The sequence below is a fragment of the Nannospalax galili genome, unplaced genomic scaffold, assembly GCF_000622305.1.
Source record: "Nannospalax galili isolate Female #2095 unplaced genomic scaffold, S.galili_v1.0 scaffold208, whole genome shotgun sequence".
NCBI lineage: Eukaryota > Metazoa > Chordata > Mammalia > Rodentia > Spalacidae > Nannospalax > Nannospalax galili.
In genome coordinates this window covers 313,448-325,486 of record NW_008357998.1, presented here as the reverse complement: position 1 = coordinate 325,486, position 12,039 = coordinate 313,448, and the positions used below count along the sequence as shown (strand labels likewise).

The window sequence follows — 12,039 nt, the reverse complement described above, 5'->3', positions numbered from 1 at the left end:
AGTGATCAAGGATGCCTTTGAGCCCCACCACTAATTCACTTAAGTATTTATTAATCATTTGCTCTCCTGGACTAGACATTCACAAATAAGTCTTCGCTGTCAGAGGAGAGGCACGTGGGCTGGGGAAGGCCGTACCCCTGGCTGCGGCAGTCGTTTGTGCAATGAATCAATATAGGTTCTTCTGGTTTGAAATGCACTTGATTTTGCACAGAGTATGGCAGCGATGACAGGGCTTTCTTCAACAAGGTTACGTATTGTGTGAAAAAGCATGCTTTAAAATTTTACTATTGTTTTGTGTGTATATATGATGTGTGATTACCAGTACATGAGCCACAGTATGTATCTAGAGGTCAGAGGACAATGTTGTGGAGTCAGTTCTTTCCTTCTGCCTGTATGTAGGTCCAGGGGCTTGAGCTCAGGACATCAGACTTGCGCAGCAAGCTCTTTACCCACTGAGCCATCTTATATCCCCCAAGAAGCATACCTTCTAAAAGCACATTAATAATGAACGATGAATATGTCCTTTCAAGAACCCTTTGACTAGAAATGACAATAGGACACTTTAAGTTTCAAATGGTTGTTTTTTCTCCCCTTTAGACCTTAGCTGGATCTCCAAAGTACAAGTGAATCAACCTGCAGTTTTGAGGCGGGCACAACAGATCCAGGCTCGAAGGAGCGTGAAGAAGGAGTGGCAGGTAGGAGTTCTTCCTGAGCATCCATCCCTGGTCCTCACCCACACAGCCTCTTCCCTCAAGGCCGCAGTATTGAATTTCGTTCAAGATGCATCTGAACTTAAAAGATTGCAGCTGTCCATGACTTATTTTAATAATTCATATATGATGATGATGGGTTGGAGAAAGATAACACATTTATCCAAACAAGTTAAAAATCTTATCACTCTTGAGTGGCAAAACCGCAAATGAATTTGCAGCATCTTTATTCATGAGTGAATTAAATGGCACATTTTCCCAACACATTTATTCAGTTTCTTAGACATGCCTTCTTTGGTTGTTTTCTGTTTTAATTCCAAAGCCATAAACATCTACAACCGGTTGTTGAGGCCCTGAGATGTGGGAGTCGGCTTTTTGGGACCATCATGTTTACTGTATTATTTTCATAAATCATTTTTCAAAGTTTCAAACATGAGGTTTTGTAGCCTACTCGGAGTCAGCGTATTCTGTTGTATGTGCCGACCAGAGACGTGCTCTGTACAAGAAGGGCAGAGCATTGTGTTGGAGGCCGCTCCAGTGATGTTCCCCATTTTGCTCATCCTTAGAAATATTCTGCCTGAAAAAAATCAAAGGAAATTCATTAGAGTGAACTGTGAATAGGAGGATTGTTCTGATAATGGGATTGGGTTTTTTTTTTTTTTTTTTGGTCTTTTTGAGACAGGGTCTCCCTGTAGCCCCAGCTGTCCTGGAACTATGTAGACCCGGCTGGCCTTGAACTCACAGAGATCGGCCTGCCTCTGTCTCCTGAGTGCTGGGACTACAGGCTTGCACGACCATGCCCGGCAGGATTGGGTTTTTAAAAACTCAGCAAGGAACTCAGAGATTTTATTATTATTATTATTTATTTTATTTTATGTGTTTGAGTGTATTGCTTGCATGTATGTGAGTGCACCTGTGTTGTACAATGCAGTGGCGGTCAGAAGAGGGTGTCAGATTCTCCTGGAACTGGCGTTAAGGACAGTTTGTAGCCACCATGTGGGTGCTGGGAATCGAACACAGGTCCTCTGCAAGAGCAGTCAGTGCTCTTAACTGCTGAGCTATCTCTCCAGCCCCAGAACTCAGAGATTTCTAAGAATATGATCTCAGGGACTGGAGAGATGGCTCAGAGGTTAAGAGCACTGGCTGCTCTTACAGAAGACCCAGGTTCAAATCCCAGCACCCACAAGGCAGCTAACTGTCAGTAACTCTAGTTCCAGGAAATCTGACTCCCTCTTCTGTCCTCTGCAGACACCGCCTGACACAGGTGCACTTATACACATTCAGGCATAACTCTCATACACATTAAAATAAATAAATAAAATAAATAAATAAGCATTCTTAAAAAGAATGTAATCTCACCTTGGATCCTAGGGAACTGGGTAAAATTACAATGGAGCTTGTTCAGTTTTCCCATATCAAAAGTCATGGCCGGTCCTTCAGAGTTGAGTGGAAAAATCAGAAACGAGCAGGGCTTGTGTGGCAGAGCTGTCAGTTTGGGATTTCTGGGAAAAAAATAAGCCTTTTCTTTGTTTTGTTTTATTCTGGATAATGTTCATTTCGATGGTCATTCTTTTTAGAAATTTTTTTTGAAATGACTTTTTTTTTTTTTTTTTCTTTTTGAAGCAGGGTCTCCCTGTAGCCCCAGCTGTTCTGGAACTCACTATGTAGACCAGGCTGGCCTTGAACTCACAGAGATCTGCCTGCCTCTGCCTCCCAAGTGCTGGAACTACAGGCATGCACCACCACCCCTGGCTGAAATGACATTTTTAAATTGTGTGTGTGTGTGTGTGTGTGTACATGTATATCATGTCATGTTTGTAGAGGTCAGAGGACAGTTGCAAGAATTGGATCTCTCTTTCCACTGTGTAGGTCCCGAGACTTGAACTCAGACCTTCAGGCTTGGTGGCAAGTGCCTTCCTTCACTGAGCTGTGTTGTTGGCCTTTGTTGGTGATTGTCAGAACATGCGTTAGAGCAGCATTGACTCAGCTATTAGCACCTGTCTGTGTCTCATGCTTCTCTACTTACTAGCCAGATTCCAGATGCATCTAATTTTTGTTTCCCTTTCTTCCCTCCAGGCTGCGTGGCTGTTGAAAGCAGTTACCTTCATAGACCTTACGACACTTTCCGGCGATGATACATCTTCTAACATTCAGCGGCTCTGTTACAAAGCCAAATATCCAATCCGGGAAGACCTCTTAAAAGCTTTAAATATGCATGATAAAGGTGATGTTGTCTACACCGTATCCCATGTTAACCTGCTTGTAATAGTAATTTCTAGATCTCAGTACACTCGAAGTTCACCTGCTACTCCGCAGTGGTGATAAAGTCCATGCAAAACTCTGATCATGTGACAGATGCAGGCATATAATTGAGGTTCTTTGAAAAGCCGCAGGAATTTGCACCTTGTATTTAGGTTAGTTTTTATATCCATGGATTGAAGTTGCTGGTTGAGACTTCCTGTTTTTTTGATTTTCTCAGTTCTTTAGTTTTGGTTTTCTATCTAGTAACTGAAATACAGACTAATTCCCTAGCCACGTGCGAGGAAAAGCCAGTCTCATTACTTAATAATCACATCTCATGCATAGTTTTCTGTGAGCAAACGAAATGCTTTTGAGAATAAGATGCAGATGGGAAATATTGCATGCCTGAGTATTTGGTTAGAGCTTTAAAACAAGTCCTGTTCACTCCCTTAGTGGACATGAGAGAATCTTCATAAGGTTGTCATAAATTTCAAACTTTCACATTTTAGACATGAAGGAGATTTTGGGGAGTTGATTTCCCTATTAAAATTAATTAATGGATTAATTTGTATGAGTGTTTTGTATATGAGTGTACAAGTGTACCACATGCATGCAATGTCTGCAGAGGTCAGAAGAGGGTGTTAGGTCTCCCTTTTGGAACTGCAGTTATGGATGGTTGTTAACCACCATATGGGTGCTGAGAACTGAACCCAGGTCCTCTGGATGAGCAGTGAGTGCTCTTAACTACTGAACCATCTTCCCAGTCCTGATCTCCCCATTTTCTAAGTGAGGAAATGAAGGCCTGGAGAGCCAAGAGGTCTTTCCAAGGTGATACATCACTGTTGTTTGCTGGGCCAGTTTTGGGAGCTAGATCTCCTGTTGGTGAAGAGATGCTTGTAGCTCTGGAGCACCTGCTTGTGTGTGTGCAGTGGAAAGCCTGAACTAGCCCAGTGCAGACATCAGAGATCATCTGTGGGTGGCCTGTAAACCTAAACCAGTTTGCAGCTTCTGAAAGATGTTTATTAAACTTCTTTGCAATCAACAATAAAACATGAGGTTATTGGAGCTAGAGGCTTGGTAGTCAAGTACAGAGCGTACAGAGCACCCTGGCTTCAGTCCCCAGCACTATAAAACAAACAAAAACACCCATCTTATTTATAGCATTTGAAAATAACAACTATAGGGGCTGAGAGATGGCTGAGTGGTTAAGAGCACTGACTGCTCTTGCAGAGGACCCGGGTTTGATTCCCAGCACCCACATGACAGCTATGAACTGTTCTTAACTCCAGTTTCAGGGGAATCTCATACCCTCTTCTGACCTCTGCAACACTGCATGACACGGGTACACTTACATACATACATTCAGGTAATATGCTCGTACACATAAAATAAAAATTATAATTTTTTTTTAAAAAAAGAAAGAAAATAACTTTATATGTGGTCTTGTGATATTGCTTGGTTTTACAGGCTAATTTGGTTTGTTTTTGTTCTAGACACTTTGAATTTATTTACAAACAGAGTCTAACTGTGTAGCCCTGGCAGGCCTAGAATTCGCTACCTAGCCCAGGCTGGTCTTGAACTCATAAAGATCTACCTGCCTCTGCCTTTCAAGTCCTAGAATTAAAGGCATGCACCACCACACCCAGCCTTAATTTTAATTTTAAAAACCATTTATTCATTTTTAATTTTATGTGTATGAGTGTTTTGCCTACATTTATGTAAGTACACTGTGTTGTGCAGTGTTCTTGGAGGCCAGAAGAGGGCACTGGATCCCTTAGAACTGAAGTTACCATGTGGGTCCTGGAAAACAGAACCCAGGTCCTCTACAAGAGCAGCCAGTGCTCTTAATTGCTGAGCCTTCTCTCCAGCCCCTAGTCTATATAGTTTTAAATTTAAGAGCTTCTTAAAATGAGGGCTATAGGCTCAGATTTACTGTTTCTTACAAAAGAAGGAAGAAATTTAGCTAAACTTTATTTTGCTGTGTTGCTCTAAATTTCATTTACATTTTTTTTCATCCACTGTCCTGTTTGAATTCCACACAAACCTGGATTTTGTTATCTGTATAAAATAAAATATTTCATTGAGTCATGACAACTAAGTCTTTAGGAATTAAGAGGAAAATAGAACATTATGTTAGCCTGAAAGAACAGTGCATCAGAATTTTTCTGTGACTACAGTGATCAAAAAATGATCTATGTTTCCAAGAGCTAGAAGGAAGTGTGCAAAGTGAAAATCCTTTTCAGGGCTAGAGAGGTGACTCAGCAGGTAGAAGTGCTTGCTGCCAAGTCTGATCATGTGATGACCGGCGTTCCATCCCCAGAACTCATGTGATGGGAGAAAATCAACTATGCAAGATATCCCCTGACCAGCACATGCACACTGTAAAACATTTTCAAGAAACACAAAACCTTTTCATTTGTTGCAGCAATGTGGAGAAATTATTTTTTCCTCTTGTTTGATTTTTGCCAACATTATTATTTAAATAATAATTAGAGCCAGGTATGGTGGTGCAGGCCTTTAAACCCAGCACTGGGAGGCAGAGGCAGGCAGATCTTGTGAGATCAAGGCCAGCCTGGTCTACATAGTGAGTTTCAGGCCAGCTCGGCTACAGAAGACCTTGTCTCAAAAAGCCATAAATAAATAAATAAATAAATAAATAAATAAATAAATAAATAATTTTTTTAAAAATAAATAAATAAATAGAAATATCTTGTGTGAGCTGAATTTCTGTGACGTGGTCTGCTGTGGTTTCTCCCTTCAAAGGCATCACCACAGCAGCTGTCTGTGTTTATCCTGCCCGGGTGTGTGACGCTGTGAAAGCTTTGAAGGCTGCAGGGTGCAGCATCCCTGTGGCAGCAGGTAAGACTTTATTGTTGTTATTTTTCAAATAAATAAATAAATAGAAATATCTTGTGTGAGCTGAATTTCTGTGACGTGGTCTGCTGTGGTTTCTCCCTTCAAAGGCATCACCACAGCAGCTGTCTGTGTTTATCCTGCCCGGGTGTGTGACGCTGTGAAAGCTTTGAAGGCTGCAGGGTGCAGCATCCCTGTGGCAGCAGGTAAGACTTTATTGTTGTTATTTTTCAGGATGTCTGCAGTTGAGCTAAGTGACTATGGAGCGCACCGTCTATACTATGGTCAGATTAATTTCATATATTTCATTGTGTTGATTGATGATTTTAGTATTTTTTGATAATGTAGTAACAAGAGACATTAAGGTAGGTGTGGTGTCCCAGACTGTAATCCTAGTACTTTAGGAACTCAGGCAGGAGAATCGTGAGTTCAGGTTGGTCTGGGACACATAGTGAGACCATTTCTCAAACAAAACAAATCAGAAACCCCACAATGATATATTAAGTCCTAAAAATGCAGAACTGTACCCTAGTCTCAAATTTGACATCCACCACTGTGGTAACATGCCTGGTTTGGTGCTGGTTACGAAGTGTGGCATGTACATATTGCAGCACTTTTACGTCTGGTCTTCCTTGGAGCACCCTGTGAGCATTTCCCTAGAACTAGTACACTACTATAAGAAAAGTGAGACCCCCCCTACCCCCATGTTGTTCACATTTGTCATACATGAGTGATTTTTCTCTTTTGGTTTTGTTTTGGCCTTTTGAGACTGGGTCTCCCTGTCACTGGCCTGAAACTTACTATGTAGACCAGGATGGCCTTGATCTCACAGAGATCTGCCTGCCTTTGTTTCCTGAGTGCTGGGATCAAAGGTGTGCACCATTATGCCTGGAAGTATTTATTTATTATTTATTTTTATTTTATGTGTATGATTTTTTGCTACATGTATGTAAGGCCACCTGTGTGCATGCAGTGCCCACATAGGCCAGAAGAGAGTGTTTTTTTTTTTGGTCTTTTTGAGACAGCGTCTCCCTGTAGTCCCAGCTGTCCTGGAACTCACTATGTAGACTAGGCTGGCCTTGAACTCACAGAGATCCACCTGCCTCTGCCTCCAGAGTGCTGGGACTACAGGTGTGCGCCACCACGCCCGGCCTTTTTTTCTTTTTTTAAGGAAACATTTATTATTTTTATGTGTATGTGTGTAGGTAAGTGTACCTGTGTTGTGCAATGCCCGCAGAGGACAGAAAAGGCTGTTGGATCCCCTGGAACTGGAATTACGGACAGTTGTTAGCTGCCATGTGGGTGCTGCAAGAACTTCTGCAAGAACAGCCAGTGTTCTTAACCACTGAGCCATCTCTCCAGCCCCCAGAAGAGGGTGTTATATGCCTTAGAACTGGAGTTAAGGGTGTCTGTTAACCATGTAGATGCTGGGAACCAAATCTCAGTCCTCAGCCAGTGCTCCTATGCCATCTTTCCAGCCCTGTGAGCGATACTCTTAAGTGCCATTCATACATTTGTCCCTAAATGCTGCTTTACTTATGGACTAAACAATTGAAGTCTGTTTTCTTCCCTCCCTCTTTCTCTCTCTCCCCTAAATCTCTACTAGTGGCCACTGGTTTTCCAGCTGGACAGACTCATTTAAAAACACGTTTGGAAGAGATCAGACTGGCTGTGGAGGATGGAGCTACAGAAATCGATGTAGTAATCAACAGGACCTTGGTGCTGACTGGCCAGTGGGAAGGTGGGTGCAGGTCCTTGCCCCCAGGGGAGGCCCAGCACTTCTCCAAGGGATATGTGGGTGTATGGAAGGAGGGCCCCATGTCTTGGGAGTCACTGCTCTAGGTCAGGAGTCAAAGATGACAGGAAACATGGCTGAGAATCCCATCATGGTGTCCTTACCATGTAGACCATTGCTTCCCTACAGGGACATCTTAGTAAATACCTCTTTCTATGCAGTAAAGTCAATTCATTTTTTTTGATTAATTTATTTCTAGTTTATGTGTATGAGCATTCCGATGAAGTGAGGTGAGTATTGTTGGGATGTGATGCAGATTGAGCCACTACCTAAGGGCCTTTTGAACATAAGCACTGTGGCAGTGAGAGCAGATCTGAGAACTCAGATGGCTTAGGTGACTACTGGGCAGATTGCACATACTGTGTGGATACGCCAGGTAAATGTTGATCCACATCCCCAGCAGCTCAGAGGGGAACAGCATGAGATTTCATCATTGGTGCCATGTAAAACTTATGAGTTGTTTATTTGTGGAATTTTCCACTTAGTACTTTTGGATTACAAGGTGACCTCTGGTAAGTGAAACTGTGGAACGTGAAACCATGGCTGAGAGGGAGGACTAGTGTTTCATCCGGAGACACTTAGCCTGTAAAACCTCATCTCTTGTTCATCAGTTATGAACTGTTTTGTTCTGTTAGGACCTAAGGAAAATGCAGTTAGTAGTTTAGTCATTCAAGGATTTATTCTCTCACATGGAGGTCAGAGGAAGTATTTGTGGAGTACTGTGCCAGAGACCTCCACTAATTCCCTCTTCTGGTTTTAAGCATGTGTTGACCTTCATAGGCTGGGGCATCCATTGTCTAAGATGGAGGTAGAAGTGCTCCATTATCTGTAGGCTGGGCCTCACACATCCTCCTAGGCAGCAAGAAAGAGGAACTGGCCCCACCCAGGATCCAGACCTTGATGACTACATCCTGTTGGCCTGAACTAAGCCACATGCTGTATTAGTTACTTTTCTGTTGTGAGAAGACACCATGACCAAGGGAACTTGGCTTATGGTTACGAAGGGTAAGCGTCCCTAATGGCAGAGGAGGCGTGGCAGGAGAAGGTGGCTGATGCAGAAAGCTGAGGAATCACATCTTCAGGTAGGCACAGAAAGCTGAGAAACTAGAAATCTGGAATGGCTTAAGAACTGTCTAAGCCCACCTCCAGTTACTTGCTTCCTCTAGCAAGGCCGCACCTCCTAAAACCTCCTAAAACCTCCTAAAACAGTGCCACCAACTCAGGGTAAAATGTCTACATACTTGGAGCCTATGGGGATCATTCTCATTCAGTCTACCACTCATGAATACACAGGCACCGTCTCTGGCTGCAAGTGAAGCTGGAGAATGTGGATTTCTGTTGGAGAGTTAGCGTCATTCTAGTATAGCCTTCTGTTTCCTCCCCATCTCCTGTCTATACACATGGTTCACACATACTTTTTTCTTTCTCTCATTGTTGCACATACATGTTTTGAACATTCACAAGTCTTATTTAAAATATATCTTCTTATCCCTTTGTGTTCTGCTTATCTGCTTTCAGTCACAGATTTCAGCTAAGGTTTAAGATCAGAAGAAAAATAAGCATGCATAATATTTAAATTAAATCTGGAAATAAGCTATGTGTTGGTTGGATTAAAAAATGTGTGTCCTTTATGTCTTTATCAAGTAGGTGTAGGTATAGATGTGTAGTTTATATTATAAAGGATGCTCTTGTCTCTCAAATGCTGCTAATTGGAAAATAAAATCCAATAGGAGATGGGTTTTGATGTGATTGGCTATCCCTTAATGGACAAGGAATAGTTGTTTTCAAGAACTGATAATTTCTCAAAAGTAGGCATTCATGCAAAATATAATAGCATTTTTTGTCCTAGACTGTACTTTTCTATTAACTTTTTTATGGTGTTAATAACCTCTTGACCCAAAACAAATTGAAAAGAAACATTTAATGCTAGAAATGTATTTCTTAGAAGCCTGCAGTGACTTAGGACTGCCTCCCCCTGTGATATTTTGTCTTAATTTTGATTCTTAGTCTGACTAGGTATTGTGTTCTGCATTGTCCTGTTTTGTCCGCTGAATTAAGAGTCTAAATGCTAATTTTGTGGAATATGCTGATGGAAACGGCCATGGGACTGCTACATTCTCACGTATAGGGGCCCCTCCTCTGCAGGTTACTTTGTGTAATGTTGCTTTCCTCCTTGCTGCAACAAAATTCTTGACAAAAGCAAGTTAAGCCTAAAAGGGCTTTCCTCCTTGCTGCAACAAAATTCTTGACAAAAGCAAGTTAAGCCTAAAAGGGCTTTCCTCCTTGCTGCAACAAAATTCTTGACAAAAGCAAGTTAAGCCTAAAAGGGCTTATTTTGGCTTACAGTTTGAGGATACGGTTCATCATGACAGGGGCTTGAAGCAGCTGGTCACATTGTATCTACTGCCAAGATGTGGGGATAGATGAGAGCTGATGCTCAGCCTGCTTTGTCCCTTTACTCAGCCTGTGACCCCAGCCCAGGGATAATTCTACTCAGTCAGGGTAGATATTGTCTCCCCCCTTCATTTAACGCAGTCTAGAAATTCCTTCACAGATGTGCCCAGAGCTTTCTTTCTAAACAAATAGATGCTAAATCTCCTGATGATTCTAAATCCCAGCCAGTTGGTAATTCAGATTAGCTGTCACACTTTGCAAAGCACAGTAGTAGACCTAGCCATGTAGATGCCCCTGACCATTTCTCATGCCCAGGAGCTTACAGGTCCACCGTGGAAGTGGGCGCTCTGGGAGGAGACTGCAGATCTGGTTCCCATTGAGTGACCATTTCCTACTCTACTTCTGTCAAATGCCCGAGTCTTCCCCTCCTTGCAGCTCCTTTATGGTTAGCGGGTGGCCTGCCTTCCGCTTCTCAGAGGTAATGAACTCTGAGACGTGAGCTCATCGAGGCCTTGAGTCAGGCCTGCTTTCCTTGGCCCGGTGGCTCCGCTGTCCTGCATGTCCAGATGTCTTACTCGGTGCACTGGTCATCGTTGTCCTGTCTCCAGCCTCTCCCTGTCTGTTCATTCCCATCGTGTCTCTTACTGTTTATGACTACCCACAGGCCAACTCTTCTCTTCATCCACAGCTAAACCTCCCTTTCTCTCCTCTCCAAGTGACTGGAATTCTTTAAACAGCCTGTGTCTGTTTGGCAGTTCTGACAAGGTAATGTTGGCGTCTCCTTTCACATGCCGAGGGGATGCTCTTCAGTGTTGTTCATCAGTGTTTGACATAGTGGGCTGTCTTTTCCTCCTGAAAACACCGTCTTGTCCTGACTTTGTGATTCTTGAGATTTTCTTTCTGTTCCAGAGTCCTCCTTTGTGGTTGACAAGTTCCTGCACCTCCCCTGGCTCCCTCTAGTGTTCTGCCCAGCATGACTTCCCATACTTCCCATGCTGTGTACATCAATTTAGGAAGCCAAGTTCAGTTGCATTGACTTCCTTGGTGGCTCTCTGACCTCTGAGTGCCAGAATCCTGGTCTCCATGGTTCCAGACTCCTGTCTTTTTTCTCACTCAGCCATATCATCTTCATTGTTTTCATAGACCCAAACACTCAGAATGGGTGCATCCTCTTGAGATCAGAGATCCACCTGCCTCTGCCTCCCGGGCACTGAGATTAAAGACATACACTACCCCTGGCTTAAGCAGTTTTTTTTTTTTTTTTAAAAGAAAGATTTGCCAAAGGGGGCTTGTCAGTTCGTAAGCTCTATGCACAGATTTTGACAATGACTTGCTTGCTGTACTCTGTGGCAGAGGCACAGACATAGAGGCATGCTTGTCTGGCCTCTCTTTGCTATGCAAATGTTTTTAGATTTGGACCTTGCTCAGGTGTCTAGTTGCCCAGGACCAAAGTGGCTTCACTGGCTTTGGGAACTCACGTCCACACAGGACACTAGCAAACATGGCTCCTAGTGTGGTTCAGACACCCTGTGATGTGTTTCCAATACAGTGTGTTCAATGAAGCAGGTGTCTGTGTCCTGTGACCTCAGCCCCATGTTTTTTCTATCTCTTTCAGTTATCTTGTGTGACTTGCTAAGCTTAGTTTATAGAGTACACACTTCAGTTCTATCTGGAGTTTTAGAGTGAGAGAATGGAATTTCAGGGCCAGAGCCACTAAGTCTTTCATTTTCTTATGTGAAATTTAGAATTCTCAAATTTGATCAGTAATCTATTTTTTTGTTATTTACTCATTTTTGCACAAGAATGGCAGATTTCTGAAAGAACTTACTTTTGTTTCCTTTATAGAGCTGTTAATAATACCTCATCCAGAAAGCTATTTCTAAATCCATAGAAATTTTTTGGGGAATGAAATCACATAATCTATAATCTAGTTCCTTTGTTCTGAGAGTTGTTTATAACAGAGAAATTCTGGAGATAATGGCAGCGATATGCTTTTATGGGTTTTGTTTTTATGTTATGATTCTTCAAAACTTCAAATAGTATTGA

General features: G+C 42.5%; 1 protein-coding gene across 2 annotated transcripts in view; it reads left to right on the top strand.

The window, feature by feature from the left end:
- Positions 1-12,039, top strand: part of Dera (deoxyribose-phosphate aldolase) — a 109,193-nt gene that overhangs the window by 26,158 nt on the left and 70,996 nt on the right. For both annotated transcript variants that reach the window (XM_008856030.3, XM_008856029.3), the window contains exons 2-5: positions 598-695; positions 2,787-2,934; positions 5,715-5,810; positions 7,411-7,545. In XM_008856030.3, coding sequence (XP_008854252.1) covers positions 598-695; positions 2,787-2,934; positions 5,715-5,810; positions 7,411-7,545 — 477 coding nt within the window. The remainder of the gene's footprint in view (positions 1-597; positions 696-2,786; positions 2,935-5,714; positions 5,811-7,410; positions 7,546-12,039) is intronic.